The sequence below is a fragment of the Manis javanica genome, chromosome 7 (genome assembly GCF_040802235.1).
Source record: "Manis javanica isolate MJ-LG chromosome 7, MJ_LKY, whole genome shotgun sequence".
NCBI lineage: Eukaryota > Metazoa > Chordata > Mammalia > Pholidota > Manidae > Manis > Manis javanica.
The window spans coordinates 30,955,616-30,979,103 of record NC_133162.1 but is presented as its reverse complement, the minus strand read 5'-3'; the positions used below and the strand labels follow the sequence as shown (position 1 = coordinate 30,979,103).

The 23,488-nt window shown below is 43.5% G+C and overlaps 1 protein-coding gene across 1 annotated transcript in view; it reads right to left on the bottom strand.

Annotated features, from left to right (window-relative positions):
- Positions 1–23,488, bottom strand: part of PIK3AP1 (phosphoinositide-3-kinase adaptor protein 1) — a 110,064-nt gene that overhangs the window by 10,618 nt on the left and 75,958 nt on the right. The window contains exons 11-16 of the mRNA XM_037015772.2: positions 21,910–21,975; positions 19,943–20,148; positions 16,741–16,813; positions 10,254–10,409; positions 773–843; positions 54–172 (exon numbers count right to left, since the gene is read on the bottom strand). Coding sequence (XP_036871667.2) covers positions 54–172; positions 773–843; positions 10,254–10,409; positions 16,741–16,813; positions 19,943–20,148; positions 21,910–21,975 — 691 coding nt within the window. The remainder of the gene's footprint in view (positions 1–53; positions 173–772; positions 844–10,253; positions 10,410–16,740; positions 16,814–19,942; positions 20,149–21,909; positions 21,976–23,488) is intronic.

Sequence of the window (23,488 nt, the reverse complement as noted above, 5' to 3'; positions counted from 1 at the left end):
TCTGCTGGAATTCAGAGAGAGAAGAAAACATTTCCTATCAGCTTCAAAGTTACCTCTGTGAGGCAGCTCTAGGGGGCACCCTGGGGGGCCTCTCAAGGGGCACGGTGGGTGCTCCATCCACTTGTGGGGGCACTGGACTACGATTCCTGGTGACCTCAGGGACTTCATTATCCTAGAGTAAAGGATAAGAATGAAAGATGATAATTACATTAAGCAACTGACATAGTTGGACACCACTATCCCCAAAGCCTCTCAGCCCTCCTCAGGCTTTGGCTGAAGGTTATCCTTTGACTCCTGGAGTTACTGAGGTGACAGAAGGACCCAAATTATCATTAATGGTCCTTGTAACTCAAAGTGTGCTCTATGGGCCATCAGCATCACCTCCCTCCCTCCCTTCCTTTCCCTCTTGTTATTGAGGGGAAATTCACAGAACATAAAATTAACATTTTTAAATGAACAATTCAGTGGCATTTAGTACATTCACAATATTGTGCAGCCACCATCTCTGTCTAGTCCCAAAACATTTCACCACCCCAAAAAGAAACATTTACCTATTAAATAGTTTCTCCTCGTTCCACTCTTTCTCCAGCCCCCGGTAACTACCAATTTGTCTATATGGATCTACCTATTCTGGACATTTCCTATCTGTACTACTTCTCAGGTATCCTACAATACGTGACCTTGTGTGTCTGGCACCTCTCACCTGAGTTTCTATTTTCTGCAGTAAAATGGCCCCTAGGAGAAGAGATGGGGTGGGGTCCCTGGTTCTCACCTCATTGTCCCCCTCCATCCCGCTGCTCACACTGAGGAGGCTCCGAGTGCTGGACCGGTTGCTTGTGCTGCCTAAAGGGTACAAACAAAATCAGCTGGCCTGTGGATTCTCTTAGGCTAAAATAAAATACAGAACTCTAGCACTTAGTTATTTTTACTGATAAAAACAACACTTAAGATGTGAATATGGGATTCTTCAAAATACTACCATCTTATACCATTTTATTAGTGTTTAGTTTTTCTTAGAGCATAAAATGAAATGGTTCACTTTTTATTACCATTTTTTGCTTTACAGCTACCATTTACTGAGGGCTTACCACACGTTATGTGCTTTACATGGTTGCATTTAATTGCCATGAAAATTTGATTTGATATTTGTGCTCTGATTCGACAACAAGGAAGGATACAGCGATGCTCTATTTCTCACATGTTCAGAGGTATTTCTAAATTTCTGCAAACTTTTGGTTGCTGAAGTTTTTTACCTATTTGGAAATTATAGCAAATATATGTATGTATCATGCAAGTATATACACCTTCTAATAAGGAGTCAGACTGTTTGACACAAAACAAAATACAAAGCACAAATTCAAAGCATAATTTATGCTCATGGTAGGAACTGTGACTGCATGAGGTTAGGTGCTCAAGGATTTAAGTTGGGAATTTATCACCTGTATTGTTAGACCAACACTATCAGATAGAACACTCTGGAAATGTTCTATTATTTGCCATCCAATGTGATAATTAGTTTGAAATATGATGAGTATAACTGAAGAACTGAATTTGAAATTTTATTTGGTTTTAATCAACTTAACCTTAAATAGCCACATGTGGCTAGTGCCCACCATATTGGACAGCATAGCATTAGAACAAGCTCAGACACCTGATGATCTAGCAGAGAAGAAGGAAGAATAATAATCAACTAAAACAAGGAAATCTTGCTTTTGCTATTGACATACTTTTTTATTGAAGTATAGTTGAGGTACAATATTATATTGGTTTTACGTATACAACACAGTGGCCCAACAGTTATATACATTATTAAATCCTCACCCCAACTAGTATAGTTACTATCTGTCAACCTAGAAAGGTATTACAGAACTACTGACTACACACTCTGCTATACTTTCATTCCTATGATGAATTTATATTATAATTGAGATTTGGGGCCTTTTTATCTGCTTCACCTATTTAACCCACCCACTCCAACCCTTTCCCCATGGTAACCACCAGTCCCTTCTCAGTGTCTATGAGTCTATTGCTATTTTGTTCATTTTGTTATAAAATAAGTAAATTTTGACTTTAACTCACCAATATTGCTGCTAGCAGTATTGCCAGATCTAAGGTTTGCTGAATTTCTACTTAAAATAGCTCATCACATTAGTTTATAGGTAAATAGCCTTAGTTTTGATTTCATTATGGTATCAATTTTGGCCTAATTAATTTAGATGTTAGCTTAAATAGAGCAGATGAAGATTATAATTTTGGATTATTTCTTGGGAGTAGATTTAAAAAATTTTAAATAATATGTCAAATACTTATATGAGCAGGGGACTCAGAGCTCATTTATTAAGGAGCATGTGACCCTGTGCCTTTCTATTCCATCACCCACACATAACACTATTCACTTGACCAGAATGAACTTGGTGTACTTCTCCACACTCCTCACAGTCTATCTCTAACCACAAAGCTAAAACCTCCTCAATCTCCAGTGCTCAGGACAAGGGCTATTGAAAACTTTCCAGGTTCTCCCAAACAGAAGTATCCCTCCCACCCATGGGCTCCAATGCCTGGGGGTCCAAGCCTCCCCACATCATTCATCCTGCTTCCTCCCACTTCCTCACAATGACCCACCCAGTCTCATACTGAGGGTCAGCCACCAGGAGGAAGCAAAAAGTTGTCCAGGCACTGGCTTCGGACCCTAGAAATTCACACCCATTAGCTCCCACTGTCCTTTCCCTTGGTGTTCTTAAATATTTTATATCCGGCATTTGGCCTTGAACTTTGGTTCCCTGCTTCATCTACCCTTGCCCTCTCCCCTCTCCAGGCTGATGACCTGCTTGCCCACATCCCCTCTAGACTGTATGTTTGGTAGGAAGCCCTGGGCCCACCCTCCTATCACCTTCACTCTTGCCAGGGGTGAGGAGAACAGTGCCAACCCCTTGCTAGGTTTCTGCCAGCAGGGAAGAAGGATCAGACAACATCTAACTCCTGCTAGTTTTGTGCTTTCTCTTCCCTGTGACAAGCCCCCTGAAGACAGGCTCTGTTTCTTTTTCATCTTTATGTCTCAAGACTGTAGTATAGCTCAGAATGCACAGAGAAGTCCTTAGTATTTGGTGGATGAATGAACAAGGAAGAAAAAATAACCAAACATAATATGACCCTTAAGAAATTTGGACCAATGGAAGCACAGAGAACCCCTAACAAAAGAACCCCAAGAAGACAACACCAATACATACAACAATTAAAATGACAAAGGTTAAGGATAAGGAGAGAATGCTGAAAGCAGCCAGATAGAGAAAAAAAGATTATATATATGGGAAACTCTATCAGGCTATCAAAAGACTTCTTGGCAGAAATTTTACAGGCCAGAAAAGAGTGGCATAAAATATCCAATGTTTTGAAACAGAAGGACCTCAACTAAGAATCCTCTACCCAGCAAGATTATCATTAAAATTTGAAGGAAAGATTAATCATTTCCCAGATAAATGAAGTTTGAAGGAATTTATAACCACAAAACCAGCATTATAGGACTTAGTCCCCATATTAAAGGGACCTCTGTAGAAGAAAATGTTCCTAAGCCTAATGGCTTTCACCAGTGAAAATAAACCCACAGAAAAGATATCAAACCAATTACTTACCAAGCAAGTACTTAATTAAAACAAAAGTAGTAAAATCAATTACACACAAAATCAGTCATAGGATACACAAGAAGTGCAGATTATGACACCTAATACATAAAAGTGTGGAAGAAGAAGAAAAAAGAAGTACTTTAAGATTGTGTTTGAAACTGAGCAATCACCAACTTCATACAGACTGTTACATAGTTAGGAAGCTATCCTTGAACCTTAGGGTAACCACAAACCTAAAGCCTACAATAGATGCAAAAAAAAATTAAAAAGAGAAATCCAATCATAACACTAAAGAAAACCATCAAATAACAAAAGAAGAGTAAAAGAGAGGAAGAAAGAAACAGAGAGGAACTATAAAAACAACCAGAAAACAATTACTACAGTGGCAATAAGTACATACCTATCAATAAACCTTAAATGTAAATGGACTGAATGTACCAATCCAAAGACACAAAGTGGCAGGATGGATAAAGAAACAAGATCCATCTATATGCTGCCTAGCAGAGACTCATTTCAGATCCAAAGGCATGCACAGACTGAAACTGAAGGTTTGGAAAAAGGTATTTCATGCAAATAATAGGGAGAGGAAAGCAGGAGTAGCAGTACTTGTATTAGACAAAATAGACTTCAAAACAAAGAAAGTATAGGTGAAGAAGGACATTACATAATGATAAAGGGATCAGTCCAACAAGAAGATATAACCATTATAAATATTTACACACCTACCAGAGGAGCACCTAAAGAAATAAAACAAATACTAACAGAATTACATTGGAAATAGACTGCAGTTCACTCATTTTAAGAGACTTTAACATACCACTCACATCAATAGACAGATCAACCAGACAGAAGATAAGTAAACAAAGGCATTGAACAACACATTAGATCAGATGGACTTAACACATATCTGCAGAACACTTCATCCAAAAGCATCAGGATACACATTTTTCTCAAGTGTATGTGGAACATTTTCCAGAATAGATCACATACTTGGCCACAGAAAGAGCCTTAATAAATTCAAAAAGATTGATGTGTATCCAGCAACTTTTCAGACCACAATGGTATGAAGCTAGAAATAAATTACACAAAGAAAGTAAAAAAAGCTGAAACACATGGTGGCTAAACAACAGGCTATTAAATAGTCAATGGATCAGTGAGCAAATTAAAACAGAGATCAAGCAATAAATGAAGACAAATAAAAACAAAAATACAACAGTCCAAAATTTGTGGGATGCTGCAAAAGTGCTTCTAAGAGGGAAGTACATAGCAATACAGGCCTATGTCAAGAAACAAGAACAATCCCAAATAAACAGCCTAAACTCACCACTAAAGAAACTAGAAAAAACAAATGAAACCCGAGGTTAGTAGAAGAAGAGACATATTAAAGATTGAAGCAGAAATAAATAAAAGAGAGAAGAATAAAACAATAGAAAAAAAGCAATGAAACAAAAAGCTGGTTCTTTGAGAAACTAAACAAAATAAACAAACCCCTAGCTAGACTCATCAAGAAAAAAAGAGAGAGTACACAAATAAACAAAATCAGAAACAAAAAAGGAATAGTCACAATAGATACCACAAAAATCCAAAGAATTATTAAATAATTCTATGAAAAAATATATACCAATAAATTGGACAACATAGAAGAAATGGAAAAATTCCTAGAAAAATACAACCTTGCAAAACTGACTGAGGAAGAAACAAAATCTGAACAGAACAATTACCATCAATGAAATTGAGCTGGTAATCAAAACTCTCCCAACAAACAAAAGTCCAAAACAAGATGGTTTCACAGCTGAATTCTACCAAACATTTAAAGAAAAGGTAGAAGAGGAGGGAATACTTCCAAACTCATTCTATGAGGCCAGCATCACTCTAATACCAAAAACCAGACAGACAGAACAAAAAAAAGAAAATTTTAGATCAATATCCCTGATTAACACAGATGCAAAAATCCTCAAGAAAATACAAACCAAATTAAAAAATGTATCAAAAAGATCATCCATCAAGACCTAGTGGGATTTATTCATAGGATGCAAGAATTATACAATATTCATAAATCAACTAACAATATACCACATTATCAAAGAGGATAAAAACCTCATGATCATCTCAATAGATGCTGAAAAATCATTTGACAAAATTCAACATCCATTCATGATAAAAACTTTCAATAAAATGGGTATAGAGGGTACATACCTCAACATAATTAAGGCCATATATGACAAACCCATAGCTAACATCATACTCAATGGCAAAAAGCTGTAAGGTTTTCCTCTAAGACCAAGAACAAGACAAGGATGTCCCCTCTCACCACTTCTTTTCAACATAGTACTGGAGGTCCTAGCCATGGCAATCAGACAAGATAGAGATAAAAAGCATCCAAGTTGGTAAGGAAAAAGTAAACTGTCACTGTTTGCAGATGACATGATATTACACAGAGAAAACCCTAAAAACTTCACAAAAAAAACTATTAGAACTAAGAACTGGATTCAGCAAAGTTGCAGAATACAAAATTAAAACACAGAAATCTGTTGCATTCCTACATACTAACAATGAACTAGCAGAGAGAGAAATCAGGAAAACAATCCATTTACAAATGTACCAAAAAGAATAAAATATCTAGGAATAAACCTAACCAAGTATGTGAAAGACCTGTATTCTAAAAACTGTAAGACACTCATGAAAGACACCAATAAATGGAAATGTATCCCATGCTCATGGATAGGAAGAATTAATATTATCAAAATGACCCAAAGCAATTTACAGATTCAATGCAATCCCTATCAAAATACCAATGACATTTTCAATCAGCTAGAGCAAATAATCCTAAGATTCATATGTAAACCACAAAGACCCAAAATAGTCAAAGCAATCCTGAGAAAGAACAAAGCTGGGGGTATTGCACTCCCTGATTTCAAGCTATACTACAAAGCTACAGTAATCAAAACAGTATGGTATAGGCACAAGAAGAGACCCATAGATCAATGGAAGAGAATAGTGAATCCAGATATAAACCCACAATATTTGGTTAATTAATATATGATAAAGGAGACATGAACATACAATGGGGAAAAGAAAACTGGACAGATACATGCAAGAGAATGAACCTGGATTACTGTCTAACTCCATACACAAAAGTAAACTTAAAATGGATCAACAACCTAAATGTAAGACATGAAACCATAAAACTCTTAAAGAAAACATAGGCAAAATCTCTTGAATATAAGCAAGAGCAGTTTTTTCCTAAACGCATCTCCTTGGGCAAGGGAAAATAAAAAATGATTAAGTGTGACTACATCAAACTAAAAATCTTCTGTACAGCAAAGGACCATCAGTAGAACAAAAAGGCACCCTACAGTATGGGAGAATATATTCATAAATGATTCATCTGATAAGGTTTAACATCCAAAATATATAAATAACTCAGACAAGAAAAACCTCAATACAAGAAAAACAAATAAACTGATTAAAAAATGGGCAGAGGACTTGCACAGACATTTCTCCAAAGAAGAGATACAAATGGTCAACAGGCACATGAAAAGATGGTGTACATCACTAATCATCAGGGAAATGCAAATCAAAACCACAATGAGCTATCACCTCACGCCAGTAAGAATGGCCACCGTTCAAAATACAAGAAATAACAAGTGATGGTGAGGATGTGGAGAAAAGGGAACACTCCTATACTGTTGGTACAAATGTAAATTGGTACAGCTACCATGGAAAGCAGTGTGGAGGTTACTCAAAACACTAAAAATAGAAATACCATATGACCCAGTAATTCCACTCCTGGGAATTTGCCTGAAGAAAATAAAATCCCTGATTCAAAATGACATATGCGCCCCTGTGTTTTTTGCCACATTATTTACAATAGCCAAGCAATGAAAGCAACTAAAGTGTCCATCAATAGATGAATGGATAAAGAAGGGGTGGTACATATACACAATGGAGTATTACTAAGCCATAAAAAAAGAAATACTGCCATCTATAACAACATGGATGGACCTAGAAGATATTATGCTAGGTGAAATAAGCCAGGTGGAGAAAGACAAATACCATATTATTTCACTTATTTGTGGCACATAAAAACAAAACAAAACAAAATGAACAAAATAGCAGTAGACTCACAGACACTGAGAACTGACTGGTGGTTACCATGGGGAGGGTTTTTTTTCTGTGGTTCCCAAAAGATGACAGCTACATCATAAAAAAAATAGTGCTGTTTTTAGGGATTGACTCTGGGGGTTGAGGGGCAACTGGTGGATCAGAGCTGGGCCTCCATCACTCTCTCTCCTTACCCTGGGAACTATTTCTATTTGAAAGGCAGTATGTTCCCATGGTTCAGTGCACAGAAGGCTCTGGATCTGAATCCCAGATCCCCTGCTTACTTGCTACATGACCCAGGGCCTAACCTCCCTACTGGTCTAAAAAACTCGCAGCACTGTTGTACGTACTGAATTAGATACATGGTAACATACTTAGCACAGGGCCTGCAAGAGTAAGCATCTGCTTAATGGTAGCAGCTATCATCACACCAGCAATTTCAAGATAGTAAACTATCCATTAATGACTCCAAGGACTCTCATCTCCTAGCATCCAGGCCTTTGAAAAGCCCCCTTCCTCCCTCCCTCTAGGCTTAGCCATGTGATTAGCTTTGGCCAATATGACATTAGCAAGTGTGATGCAAGCAGAAGCATGATAAGCATCTGCACACTGGGGCTTATCCTCCTGGAATTCTCTCTTTCTGGCTGTTGGTGTAGAGGCCATATGTACAGAGGCCCAGAATGATGAGAGACTGCCTTGATATGGCAGCCCAGGCTAAGCTTACAGCTGAATACATTCACATGAGTGACCCCAACTGACCCACACAAAGCAGAGATGAACCACCTCCCCTGAGTCCTGCCCAAGTTTAGGATCAGGCATAAATAAATGTTTATATTTCAAGTCACTACATTTGGGGGTGGTTTGTTACATGGCAACAAATAACTGAAATTGTGTAACAGGGACAGGATGCAGTCTATAGCTACAGAATGAAGTAAAATCCATTGATCTGTCATTTCATAACATTTTCTAACTAGGTTGAGCTAGCCCTCCCTGGACAATAAACCACTGTATAAGGTAAGAAGCAAAGTTTATGCTTTCCATTCTGTTCCTACCCCAAGCTAACTCAAAGTAAAACATACACATAAAATCTTTTCAAGTGAACCTGAAATGAGTACTTTTACATATGCCTTGTTAAATGTCTGCCCCCATGACCCCGGAATACACTGCCTTCACCATGATGGGGCCTATGCCGTTTCTCTTCTCCACTACCTGTCTGAGACATCCACCTACCCCTTGCTGCCTCTATCACCTGTGACCACTGGCAAAATCTCTTCCATTTTTGACGATGTTAGAATTATCTAAATTGCCTCAAGGGGGGTTTGGATCTCATATTACCCCTGATATGTAAGGACAGGTTTTCTTCTCTGTCCAGTCGAGGCTTCTCATGTGGTTGTGTGATATGCGTTGGGTCTATTTTGACAGATAATAGTGGCAGGAATGTTCAGCCGAGAGAACTGGGTTCTCCTCCCATCTTTACTTCCCAGTCTCCAAGCCAAAACTCTTCCCTTCTCCGGATTATAAATACCCTGTCTATAAAGTAAGGAGGGAGACTAGTTCAGAGATTTTGGACCTGAGTCAGATGAACAAAATTGTATGTGCATGTGTATGTCCTTGCGTATGTGTATTTTTTCTGGGAAGCACATCCAGAGTATGTGTCAGATTACTCTCTGGTTTGTGGTGCTGAAAAGATTAAGCCTGGGTGTCAGATGACCTTCCTGAGACAATATCCATTTTGGGGTTCTCTGCCTGACATTTAAGGAGATATGAGGCCTGACATTTAGCTTATCTCTCGCTCTTTTACTGCTCTCCTAGCTGTTTTGATAACACTGACATGTATGAAAGAAGGGAAACTCAACCTGTTCGGCTTGTGAAGCCCCTGTGCCCAAAGTCAGCCAACACCACCCTGGATACAGAAATGCAGCGCTTAGCTCCTGCCTGCGCATCAGCATGTATTGTCTGTTGCAGTCAGACCCCTATCAAGCTTTTAAGCCAAAAGGACAACTTCTCCAAAGTAGATCTTCAACTTGTCTATAAAGTTGGAATTCTCAAATTTGGGTCCATTGTTTTCTAATGGTTCCAGCTCTGTGCCCTTTCTTTCCCCTTCTGAGGAGGCAGAAATAATAGTGGTTCAGAGCCCTGGCCCTGGGTCCAAACTGCCTGTGTTCAAATCCAGTCTCCAGTCTCCTCCTCAGTGAACGGAGGTGACAGTACCTCTCCCACAGAGTCACTGTGAGCATTAAATCAGAGAATTCATGGAGGAGGCTTAGCATACAGTAAGTGCTCAATAAATGTTAACTAGTATTATTATTAGGTTTTTCTATTTAGAAAAAGGATAGAGTAATAATTATCATGCAGTCTGGCTTCAAAAGGATCTTTGGCCCTCTAAAAAAAGCGAAACCTCCCAGGCTAAATGTCCCCCATTTCTTATACCTCCCAACCCCAAATCAAGCTCATAATAGAAAAGGTTCCCAAGGCCCCCAGGTGCCAGCTGGAGTCCAGCTATGAAAGCTTCCCCATCTGCCTGCTCACTTGTCGTGCTGGAGGTACTGTCTGTCTTCCAGTCTCCTCGTCTTAGCTCCGTCCTTGGGGGGAAGACGCTTTTCCTGGGACCACTCTCATAGACCCCAAACTCCACTTTCCCAGGCAGGTGCTGTGAGTGCCGAATTGGGACTGTGATCTCTAAGTCTGGAATTAGAGGAAAAAGGGGTAAGCGTCAAGGCACAGGCTGCCACTTACCAACCTGCTAGGCTGCTCCCTCTTCACCTGCCTCCACCTCACCCTGGAGGGTGCCTGGAGAGGTGGGGAACTGAGTAGATCTCTGCCCAATTCAGCACTGAAACTCCACAGAATCCTGTGTGGCAATCTCTGGTAACAGAAGAGAGGGCTGGAGGAAGGTGAGAAAGGGCAGAGAAATATGTCTGCCTCGGGTACATGTGGAGAGAACACGTGGTCAGGGAGAGGTTCAGGGCTGCAGCTCTGATGCTCCCAGCTGCAGAACTTGAGTCAGTCCACCTCTCTGAATGATTTCCTTTTCAGACGAGGGGGAATATCATTGATCCTAATAACAGGCTATCCTGTGCACCAGGCAGAGGTCTAAGAGCTTCCACATTTCTAGCTCCTTGAACCTCCCAACACCCATGAAAAAATACTACCATCATCATTCCCAATAGATACTAAGGTACAGAGAAGTAGCATGCCTCCATCACACTGCTGGTAAGTGGGGCAGCTGGGATTTGAACCCAAGCTCCAAAATCCAGGCTCTTAACTACCATTCACACCCCCTTTCAATCCCTTAATAAATGATGGATGATGGATGGGTGGTCTGCAACTGACAGCAATGACACAGAGAATTAATGAAAGGAGGTCCATTAGGCCTGTGAAAGATTCTGTGACTTGCAAGGCTGATCAGTGGTTTCAGATCCCACAGATTCAGAAAGATAGATTATTCCTTTGTCCTGCAAAGGATTAAACTGATCTCTTTACTGGTTTTTATTCCTCTCTGTATTTTCCTCCCTGGGTTCTGTGAGCAGGAAACAACTCTGACTGATAAGCAGAACAAAATATCTGTGGGTGCCCTCACCATCTCCCTCCCCAAGGCAGTGTGAAAGCCAGGTGAGCTCCTGCCACAGGGGTTCCCCTTGATCCCCAGGCATGCCCAAGCTGAGGGCAGGGCCTCCGGGATGAGGTGTACAGTTGGTTGTACTTTTGCGGACATGAGCTCTTATCTTCGCAGCACAACTTCCTCCTCTGCCTCTCCTCTCCTGGGATGGGTGCGGCAGGAAGTTCAGGGAGTCCAGGGGCAGAGGAGGCGCTGCCTGCCAAAGCCAGAAGCTTGCCAAGAAAAGCAAATGGGGAAACCGGAACAGTATGAAAGAGCAGGTGCCAGGACAGGGCAGCCATGAATGTGGTAAGCATTCTGCACCGAGAAGATTCAAGGGGGGCACCACTGGTTTGCGTGGCACAAGCTGTCCTCACTCGAGAGACTCCAGTTCCAGGTGTAGTATATGTTCCTTGAATTGAACCAGCCTTCCAGGTCTCTGTGTAACACAGATCTTTTTCACATCCATGGGCTCTCCTGGTTACAAATAGGCAGAGAAGCAGTCATCCAAGCTTGGATGACTTGGGCAGAGACTGCCCGGTGTACCTGCACACAGGTACAAGACTGTGGTCTTGGAGCCCACACAGGTGTCAGGGCTTTTCTTTCCCTTTGACTTAGCTTCTTAACAACAATCTTATAAAGAGGGGCTCCTGTCTGCTTAATTCACGTCAATGAGGCAATTTTCTACCCTCAACCAGTTTTATAAGGAAGATACACAGGAAAAACAAAATCAGGAGTCAAAAGTTCAAAAAATCAGGTAGAGCCAGTCTAAATGTCTACAAATCCTGATATTCTTGGAATAAAGGGACAATAATTGCCAGGAATAATAATCATCATTATATTGCATAGTACTTCTCCCAAAGTGCATTCACGTGCATTATTATACCTTGTTTGAACTTAATGATTTCTCGATTAAGTGGATAGTTAGGTGTAGCTATGGATGAGGAAACTGAGGCAAAGGGTGGTTAAATAAAGAAGTTGTCCTGGATCATAAACTGATTCAGTAACAAAGTGGGGATCAGAGCCCAGTTCCTGAGATCCAGCCTCCTCCTCTCTGTCCTGCCCCAGGCTGGCCACAGACACACTCAGAATACAAATATTGATTGTCTTCTCTGTGGGACTGGGGCAGTCAACAAGCCCCAAGTCATGCCAGCCTTCCTCTGATTTTCTACACCATCAACACTCTGCACCATCCCACTAAGAATAAAACAACTCCCCAAGGCTCAAGAAAGACTGGCAAGCTATTCTGAACAGAATCTTAGTATTAAATTGTCCTTGGTGCTCTAACCCAGATGAGAGAAAAGAGATCTTTTCTAAGGCAAAGGAGGTTTCTAAAGAAAAAAAGTCAGTCCTTGAGTTTAGAGTGGGCTCCATTCCTAGAAAAGGTTCCTTTAAGCAGAAACATTTGTCAACCCTAATTGTCCTATAGGTCAATATTGCCCTGTGTCAATGGTTTTCAAATGCTGTGTGTGTAGAGTCCTTTCCTCTAGTTGAAACAGAAGCTCAATGTGGAGAGCAGATGTTTTTTAAAGGAGCTGCAATGGTCCAAACAGAGTTAGTGGCCCCAAACCCTGTCCCAATCCTAATCTGCTCCCCTTGGCCCTCAGTTTCTACCCCCTGCCCCCACAAGCATACATACAGTAACACAGAGGCTCCTCAGTGTGAAATAAGCAATTATGAGTTAGTATGTTGCTAAATATATAATCGAATTCAATGAAGTTAAAAAATATACCACATTTACTCAACCATAAGTGATGCCTTCTCTATGGCAGGTGCTCTGATGCCCTTGGGCCACACTGTGCAGTACAAGGTCCAGCTGCCTGAAGCCTCTCCAGTAGCCAAATTACAAGTGCCCTCCCCAGCAGGCCTCAACCAAAGGCATGGAGCTGGTGCATAAAGCCCCAGCTCTCCTACCCTCAGGAAGGATGAACTCTTCCAGAGCGTTCTCCCCCGACTCCCAGAGTCTCCAGGGAGACAAAGCTCCAGCCTCTACAGAGGTAACTGGTTACCTTTCCTTCCCTCTCACTGCCACCAGCCTCCATCCCCCCAGCTGTGACCCTGAGACCATCTCCCACATAAGCTACTTGCTCTCACATCCTTGTCAGGGAAGAAGAAGTTCTGGCAATGGATAGTGGTAATGGCTGCATGATATTGTGAATGTACTTAATGCCACTGAGCTGTATGTACATTTAGATCCAATGGTACATTTTATGATATATATATTTTACCACAATAAAAAACAAAAACGAAGGGAGACTTCAGGTTGTTGGGTAGAACGTTCTCCCCGTGTGGACTGCTTATGGTCCCTTGTTGTTCTTGTTCATTGTCAAATTACATATAATTTAATCTTTCATTCATTATGATGTAAGAAAGTAAAAATACTTTACCTTTCCCCCCAAAAAATTCCTAGTCAGAGGGTCTGCTTCCTCAGGAGTAGTGGAACAGGGAAGCACAGGCATCTAAACTATGCTCTTTTGGAACAATTCAGACATTGACTATTTTAATTTAGACTATGGACACTGGTGGGTATCACTTATGCTAGGCTGACTAGCCTTGGAGGAACTTTGCATAATGTTTCAAAACCAAGATTCCAGAGCCAGCCCTCGGATGGTGAGTCCCTGCTCAGCGCACACACTCTGGGAGGCCTTGCCTGTGAGGACGCCGGCCTGTGTGCACACAGTATTTAGAGTGCTTCCATGTGTTGGGCACTGTGCTAGGCCCTGGCTGTACTCTAATCCATTCAGTCTTCACGGCAATCCCAGTGGGGTGGGTGCTGTGATTTATGCTGTGCAAATACGGACTGAGACTCAGTCTGGTTAATTATTGTCCGTGGTTCCCAGCTAATTAGGGGTGAGCAGGAACTTCACCCCAACTCAGATGGCCCCAGATCCCATTCCTGTACCCCTCTACTCCTCAGCAGTGTCTATAGTGTCTATTTTACTTTCATATCTTCAGTGGCCCCAGGAGGGGCCTGAGTGGGTGGGAAAGGTGTGATGATGCCCAGTAGGCTCAGTTCTGGAGCCCAGGCTGTGGAGCACGCATGACTCGCTCCAACATATCCAGCCTTCAAACACTGCATGTGCCATCAAATCACAGATTTCTCCCTATATGTAAAAGGTTGAAATGTTTCAATTAATCAAGGCTTCTATCTTTGGGTTCATGTGCTCTAGCTTTAAAAAGCACCTCAGCCCTTTTGCCACCTAGAGCCCTATTGTCTGACCCAGGATGACGGCACATCTTAAACCAGATTTTCCACCTTCTCTCCTTTTTCCTCCCTCTAAACAGACAGGAATAGTGGTAACATACGTTTAACATCTAGTTACCCAAGCAGATGTCTTAGCTTGACCACTTTGCCCTTGTGCCATGGTTATAACCTCTTTATTCCTCTTCTCTCAGTCAAAATTGTTAATATTCACTAGGTTAGTAACATATGCAAAACACTGTGCTAGGCATTGTGGGACAGGCTGTAGCTGGGAAAACCAGACCTATAAAAAAAAAAAAAAGACTAACTTATAAGCTACCAAATAGTGAAGATCATGACTTACAGGTCTCTGTACCTGGCAGGGTGCCTGGTCCTCAGTAAGTCCTTGTGGAATGAATGAATGGTGTGACCAAACATTTCACGAGAATCAACCATTCCAACAAAGGTGCCCTGAGCCCCCTATTGTACTATGCTACACACTGGTGGTTGGCAGAGCACAAAACAGACACGTTCTCACCCTCATGGAGCAAGGGGTGGGGAGGGTGAGAACAGAAACATAAAATAATTCCAGTCTACGATATGCGAAAAGAGGGAAAGCAGTGGTACAGGAAGTGAGTCCTGGACAGCAACCCAGAGAGGGCCTCCATGGGGAGAACTTACAGCCAAACCCTGAAGGATGAAAATGGTGACAAAGATGTGGGAAAAGAGGTGGAGGGGGACAAGTCCAAAAGTCACAGGAAGCAATGTTCTTGGTTCATTAGAGCAACAAAACAAGTCCATTGCGACTAGAGCATGGGAGAGAGGGGAAAAGTGGGGGATGAGCTCAGGATCAGATCATGTAGGGCCTTGTACGCCACAGTGAGGAGTGCAATTTTATGCTGCGTGGGATAAGAGCCCCTGGAGGGTTTTGAGTAAGGGATTAGGATGATCTAATTTTTTATCTTTAAAAGGTCATTGGCTACATGGATTAACTGTAGAGGAGGGTTAACTGTAGAGAAATAAGAGTGGATGTGGGGAAATAATTACAGAGGCTCCTGCATTAATCCAGGAAGAAATGGTGGTGGCTTGACTGCAGCTATGGCATGGGAGACGGTCAGAAATGATCAGATTTAATATGCATTTTGGTGGCAAAACTTCTGGAAATTACTGATGGTTTGAATGAAAGAACAGTCATAGCAATCAGAGGCAGCAAAAGCAAAGAGCCAGATGAAGGGAAGAGACAACAGATTCTACAGATGCTCAAATGGCCTGCAGTGGTCCAGGAATGCTTCACTGAGAAAGAGCTGCCAGAGCTGGGTCTCATAACCCAGTAGTTTTCATACAGATGAGAAAGAAGAGGCAAGAGCAAGGTGCCTGTGGCAGGAAGATATTCTATTTGAAGACAGAGGTGCTCCCAGCTTGACTAGGCTCATGGGAAGCCAGGCTGTTGATGACAGCTGGAGACAGACTATTAAAGCTATGCACACCTAGTTTTTTACTTAATAGGGCCCCATTCAAGATCCGACAGTCTCTGAAAGCCTTTTATTGTCAGCTTCACTTGGTATAAGGCTGGCCAAAGCAGATCTTAGAGGCCCACTGTGCCAGCTATCCTCAGTGGGAATATGCAGTGTGAGAACTCCTCGCTCAGGGGTGGTGCTGGCACATGGGCAGCACCTGGGGGTGGCGCAGGTCAAGGGGAACAGAGGGGCCTGGTCCTCAGGGTGCACAGTGGGAATTCATGGCCCTGCTACTGGACCGCAACTACACATGACAGGGGCCCCGCTACAGCTGAGTACTAGGCTTCTGAAGCAGCGTGTAGTATAAACACCAATGACACAATGCCCTGCTTCAGGCAGAAACAGACACTATATCAACGGGATTTTCTCCTTTCTCTGCCAAAAAATACATGTCTTCCTAAATGCCAAGGGGCGAGTCAGGTGCCTGGGGAGAAAGTATTATCTTCCACATTGAGTGAGAGTATGGGGGGATGCAGGATTCAATCTATTCATTCATTCATTTGCTGACATGTCTTATGTGTCAGGTACTAAAATAAACAAGGCGAAGTTGTTGCCTGAAAGGACCTCACAGTCTAGTGGGTGACCCAGATCTGTGAGCAGAGTGACAAGTGTTAGAGAAACAGTCTGCCCACTCAAGCCACTGCAGAAAGGAGAATCAAGGACGACAGGTCACAGCAGAATCTCCCACAGTACACACAGCAGCCTGAGGGGCCGCATTACCTGTCTGCTTTCCTGATTTTTGCTTCTCTCTCTGTCTTCGGGTGATGCTCTCTCTGAGCCGTTTAAGATTTTCCTGCAAAAAAATCAGCTTATTTTAAAAGTATTCACCAGAACTATACCCTCTGGACATTAGAGCTTCCTTCTGATTTTATGCTGTTTACTAAACAGACATATCACATGGCCATAGCTTCTCCAACATGTAAATGAGGCTGAGTGCATTTGGCATCAGCCCCCAGAGAAATCCAAGTACTCTTAGAAGTTGGGCCTGAAGAGATGAGACACCCTTTTCACAACAAATCATCTCTGCTCCTCTCCTGTTCCCAGTTCCTCCCAAGCCTTTCAACACACTGCCCTCCTCCATGTATACCGTTTAGCCAAGCCAGTTGCTTACCCACTCACACTGCACACCTTCCTGCCTCTGAGATTGTGTTCTCACACCATTCCTGTCCTTGAGGAATAGCTATTCTTCTCCATGAGCCTGCTCCAGGCCTAGGTCAAGACCCACCTTCTCGGGTTCAGCCTCCCCAGACTGCTCCAGCCCTTAGTGACAGCACATGCATCTGTAGCTGGGCCAGGCTGCCTTGCTGCAGTGCCTGCATGTGTGTGTGTGCGTGTGTGTGTGTTTTCTCTTCAGAGATACTGTGAACTCTCAGAGGGTAAGAGCCCAGGCCTTGTATCTTTCTGAAATCCTGCAGTCTGGTCTATTGTATTCATTCAATAAATGTTAAATAGTCATGTGAGGGCCAAAATCTGTTGTTATTTTAGTCAATGCAACTACCACTTCAAAGTTAAGTTTCTGAGCATTCTAGGAAAAAAATAATAGACCCAGGGACTAACATCCAGAGGTGCCCATGAGGGAGCCACAGGTGGCCAGATGGGAAGTGTTGGTTGGGTTATGACTGTAGCCAAGGCTGAGCTTGACTCAGGAGGCAGGAGTGAGCTGACAGAGCGGAGGGGCTGGTGGCAAGGAGACCCCCCTGACGACTATGTGGCAGGCCAAGGGCAGGTGACAGATGCCGGCAGGGGAAATGGAATGAAAGGAGCAGATTTAAGAGGAAGAATGTGACAGAACAAAGCTAGTCAAGACAAGCAGCTGGAGGGAGTGTGAAGAGAGCCCAAGGGAGTCTGAAGTTTGAACCTCAGCATCTGGAAGGTAACAGTACAGGGAGAAGGTAATAGTACAGAAACAGGGAGTCAGGAAAGGGAAGCAGCCTTGAGGGACAGTTTGTCATCAGACATGCTTCAGGTGTAGCCACCTGAGGGGCACATGCCCAGTGGGTGGCTGAACAGGTGGAACTGCAGGCACAGACTCAAGAGATGCCTGCACAGAGAAGGACTGAAGGGAACCTGAGTGGAGCCCACTCATGGGAGGGGGAGTGAAAGAGACAGAGGGGTGGACAGAGGCATGGAGGAAGAGGATGATGGGACAGCCCCAGGAGCAGGCTTCACACCCATTAGTCTCTGGCTGGGGACACTCCAGAAGTGCCAAGCAGCTGTCGGGGCACAGAATAGTGTCTGCTCCCATGGGCTGGGATTCTCTCCATGTTAAATATGAACCTCAGTTGTCTGCTACACCCAAGAATTCTGGCAGGTTTGTGGGAATGGAAGAAGCTTCTTGGATGCCGATATAGAAAGACAACTAACATTTTTTATGTATTTACTATATGCCAGGCCTTTACATGGTTTACATCACCCCATCCTCTCCCTTCACATTTCAGAGATGGGAACAGATGCATAGAGAGGCCAAGGTCAGTCAACCCCAAGCGACAGAGCTGGCTGCCTGGTTCCAGAGCCCTGTCTGCTCTAAACTACTATGCCATGTAGGCACATGACTTGGCAAGGAGAAAACAAGCCACTGTTTGCCCAGGACCAGCCTGATCGCAGTAGGGCTGCAGCCTCCCTGGGTCTCCTGAATGAGGAGGGCCCTGGGTCTTTCTGTTCAGCACTGCAGAGTGCCTCGGGTCCTACAAACCCCACAGGGAGGGAGGCAGGCTGGCAGAGTGGTTGGCCCTGTTCTAGGTGGCACAAGGAAGGCAGAAAGTCATGTGACTCCTGAGTGAGAAAAGTCTCATTTGAATCCTGAGTCCACCTCTTCCCCTCTCTGAGCCTCTGTTTTCTATAAAGTGGGAGCAATGACACTTATCCCACATGCATGCTGGGAGGAGCAGAAGAGATTAGGTCCATTCAACACTCAGCACAGTGCCTAGCAGGCTGGTGTTAGAGCTGGACCAACGCTGCCTTATGACTCACTTCCTGCTTCTCACCACCTAACCCACTCCGAGGAGCCACGACTCCCATTTCAGCACCAGGTGGGTGCTGCTCCCTCCACAGCACGTGTGTCTGGCACCATGAAAACAGCGGCAAGAACACACATGGTCAGGGAAGTGCAATGGGCGGGGGGAGAGAAAAAGCAGCCACTCTCATCCCAGCTCATCACTCACTAGGTAAGGGGTCCTGGACATGTCCCCTGAGTCCCTGGGCCCCATCTCCTCTGCTTCATATGAAGGAATTGGACTAGGGATATACTTCCAAAGGTCCAGTTTGAGTCCTTTTGATTGTTTTAAATCACACATGGATTACATGCGTGGAGTTATATATTCTCATATAAATAGCGAGAGTCTCCTCTGACAGCCTAACCTTCAATCACTGTCCCGTCCCAAGTGGTAACCCTTGGGATGGACGTGGGGTAGGCTTTCCTGAGCTTTGCCTTTGCATGCAGGTCGACAGAGTTCGTGTGTATGTGAGTGTGTTTCAAAATCTGAGGTGGTTTTATGTCTGCGACTTGTTTTTTTCACTTAACATATTTCCTGAGAACTGTCCAAGTTCTCTTTGAGTTCTAAAGTATAATGGTTCTGTGGGAGTGTTGGCATTACAAGGAGAGAGAGGGACTCTAAAAAAGAAAAGCTGGAAAGCAAAAGTATAGGGCCACATGCAGAGGGAAGCACAGAATTAGGGTCTACAGTTGAGTCTTTGTTCCTGATCTCTAGCCTCACAATGGCCAGAAAGCCATCCAGCTCTTGGCCAGGGTGCTGTGCAGTTACAGATTAAAGGTGACAGATATACATGTCACTGATTCACAGTGACACTCAAACAAATGTTCCCAGATCCAGCCACAGGTGCTCAGGTCAGCTGCAGACCCAGCCCTCCACTACTGTCCAATGGAGAAACAGACAGGAAACTAATTCCATTCAGAGCCAGTTACCTGCTGGAAGCGAAATGACTCAGACCGCTTCTTCTGGTTGAGCTGCCACTCTTTGAAGTGGAGCACAGCCTCGTCCACGTTGACAATGCCCAGCTTCACCTGCTCCTGGAGGGTAATTAGCTGCCGCTGGCCTGGTGTTTTCATTCCAGCAAAAGGGTCATATATACTCGACTGGGGCCTGTCCCTCCATGGTCTGACGGGAGGTTCTGGAAAAGATGGCATAATTCAGTGAGACAGCTCCCCACCTGGGGAAGGTTGGCCAGATAAGTGGGGTTAACAAGGCTGTCACAGGCTCAAGAGGATGTGTCTCAAAAGAACAATTACATGTGGAGCCAATAGGGAGGACCTGTGACATGGAATCAGAGAGAGGGAAGCAGCCAATAATTTCAAAGCCTGTACACTAAAGTAGATAAGGCCATAACATTTTAGGGAGGTACACCACCTACTGAATAAGTCAATAGAATCCCCTAAGCCTGAATTATTGAGAAGCCTTTAGACCAGCATTTCCCAACCAAGGCACTAGGACATTTTGGACTGGATAATTTTTGTTGGGAGCTGTCTTGTCCACTGTAGGATGTTTAGCCGTATCCCTGGCCTCTAACCACTAGATGCCAATAGCAACCCCTTTCTCAGTTATGAGTGTCTGATGGGGTATCACTCTCGTTGAAAACCACTTCTTTAGACTAAAATCCACTCCTAGAAGAGAATATTCAGGGAAGTCTAGCTAGGGTGCTTCTCCCAGGATCACTCCCAGCCCTCTGCACTCTCCCTGCCTCCAAGCAACATGGGGCACACTGACTGTGGACCAGGGGCATGAAATGCCCGAGGGAACTGGAATGTCACTGGAATCATGAATCAGGTCCAGTGTCACCAGGTCTAAATTACGTGCTGGGTCCCAACTGGCTTTCCTTGAGTTGTTCCTATGCCAGCCTCCCTCCACATTACAAATTCATAGGTCTCTGCTTTGGAGATTCTAGGGAAATACGAAGCCAACTCCCTTCTCTCCCTCCAGGCTGTGACTCCACTAAGTTCTATGAGCTACTTGCAGAGGCGATGGGGCCACTGAGGCATGTGAGACAAACTGACATTTTACATGTAGGGCTGTCTTTGATTCTAAATTTCTCTAGCAGGGCCCCACTTGGGCACTGTGCTTCAGGGAGCTGGCAGGGACAAGAGGGCATCGCCAGGGAGTACTGAAGCCGCAAAGCCTCAAAGAAATATATTTATCACTCTTCCCAGCCACCTCCTCATCTGTCTACACACACGCACATGCCCTTCTCCCAGGTTTGCCCTCTTCAAGGCTGTTTTAATTGTATTGGGAGATGAAGTGTGCAAGAGAAAAGAAAACCCGCAAGGCAACCAGTTCCAACCTCCTCCTACCAAAGTATCTCCTCCTGCTTCGCATGCTTAGATGGTGTCACGGCTCCTTTTCAAAACAATCGTCAGTAGCACAATACTGAATGCCTCTGGTTAACACAAGAAAACCAAGAAAAAAAGAGTACTAATCTCCTCAAACTTCCTTACAAAGTTTTTGAAAAAAAAAAAAAAGAAAAATGTACCCAGTGGCAAGCTAAAGGTCTCTTAAATAAAAGTTCAATTAAAGTAGTACAGATAGGGTAAGTAAACAGCCTGGTAGGGCTCTATCAGTAAGTAAAGATTGGGTGCTGGGCCACCCATTTTCATCCTGTTGGCAGCAATCTCAATGTTTGAATTGTACTTTGGTATGTTGTTACAGACACGTTCTAGGGTGTTAATATCCGTGGTGTGACCAGTCTGCACAGCACTCCAGGGCACCAGTCTCTCCTCCTCTCCCTGTACCATCAGCACAGCTCCACCTAAGATATCTCGGGACCTCTCTGCTTTTCAACACTAAAAAGTTGTTACCCTTGGAAATCACTGAGGCATGAACACTTCTACCACCTGGAAGTGTAGGTCATGCAACAGGAAGCCGAGGACATGTGCCTTACCTTTCCTGATGCTCTCTGAGGAAACATAAAAATTCCCAGGCCGCTCTTGACTTTTCTCTGCAAAAACTGTGAGATAAAGAATAGTCTAGGTAAAAGCCAAATCAGATCTCTTTCTAAAGGGCTTTATAATATTGTACACATTTACAAACAACAACTACCAAAATCTTGCACAGAAAAACTTAATTAACAATAGCTCACACCTTGGACTGCTATATACAGTTCTATAAATTTAAACTCTAGTAGGAGGCAACAAATGAGCAGAAGCTGTGGGGATTGTGAAATGAAGACAGATCAAACAGACGAGGTCTCAAAACCAGAAAGACAAAGGCAGCCGGAGCATATGACTGGTGTTTATGAGATCATTAAAGAAAAGGGTGACGTGAACAGGATGTGCACTGGCTCCTGGAATACCTGAAGCTAGCCTTGGAACCCGTGAAGCTTGAAAATGAAAGCAAGTGCCACTTAATATGTCAACAAGTGCTGATGGGCAGAACACTGGATGATGGGACAGGTAAAAATGTGTGCACAGCTCCAAAGGGACTTCGGTGAAATCACTCACGAGACAGAGACCCATAACAGCTAATAGGGAAAACCGGGAAGTGACAAATGTTCACTCAGTGTTAGGACTGCAGAGTGAATCTCTCAGCTCTGTGCTAGATTCCCAGAAGTCAAATCCTGGCTCTGCCACTAATGAGCCATCTGATCGTGGACAAGGGGCTTGAACTCCCCTTGCCTCAGTTTTCTGATCCATATAATGAGGAACGTGACAGTACCTTCCTCACTGGGACATGAGTTAATACAGGGAAAGTGCTTAGAGCAGTGCCTGCCACCTGTGAGCACTCAGGGGTAGCCTGGGTCATCATTACTCACATCTGAACCTTGAGATGGACACCGACAGACCAGCAATGCCTTGGTGCACTAGTTAACACAGGTGATATCAGTACAGCATGTATTATTTCATCTGGACCTCACAACACAGCTCTGGTAGTGTATTATTTTGTATTATTCTGATGTCTGGATGCATATATACATATACTATTATAATACCTATTTTATAGATGAAGAATTCAAAGCTAAAGAGGGTAAATGATTTACCCAATGTCCCATGATGTACAACTGGAAAATGGAAGAGCTGGGATGTGAACCCAGAACTTCTGACCTCCAAAGAACTACCCCTTTTGTCATCTCCTGCCTCTCTCCTTCCCTCTGCTTCCCCATAGTTTTCCAGCAGGTACATCACCAGGGCTCTTTAGGAATCACCTGTGCCCCTGTTCCAACTGCTTCCCCACAATAAGCCATGCCATCAATACCCTCTCTTCCCCCTCTGCCACTTAGGCATTATCAACATATGTTTGTATGTTTCCTCCTTTGGGTTCCCTTAGAAGCAGACCCAGGGACAAGGATCCAGGTACAAATAACCTTATGTGAGAGGTGTTAGAGGTGACACAAAGTGGATTAAGCAATAAATGATGGGCTATCCTGCAAATTAGCACGATTGGCAAGCAGGGGCGGTCTGGAAAGAATGTAGAACATGTGCCCCAGAATCCTCCCAGTGGAGGAGCAAGTAAGCTGGGATACT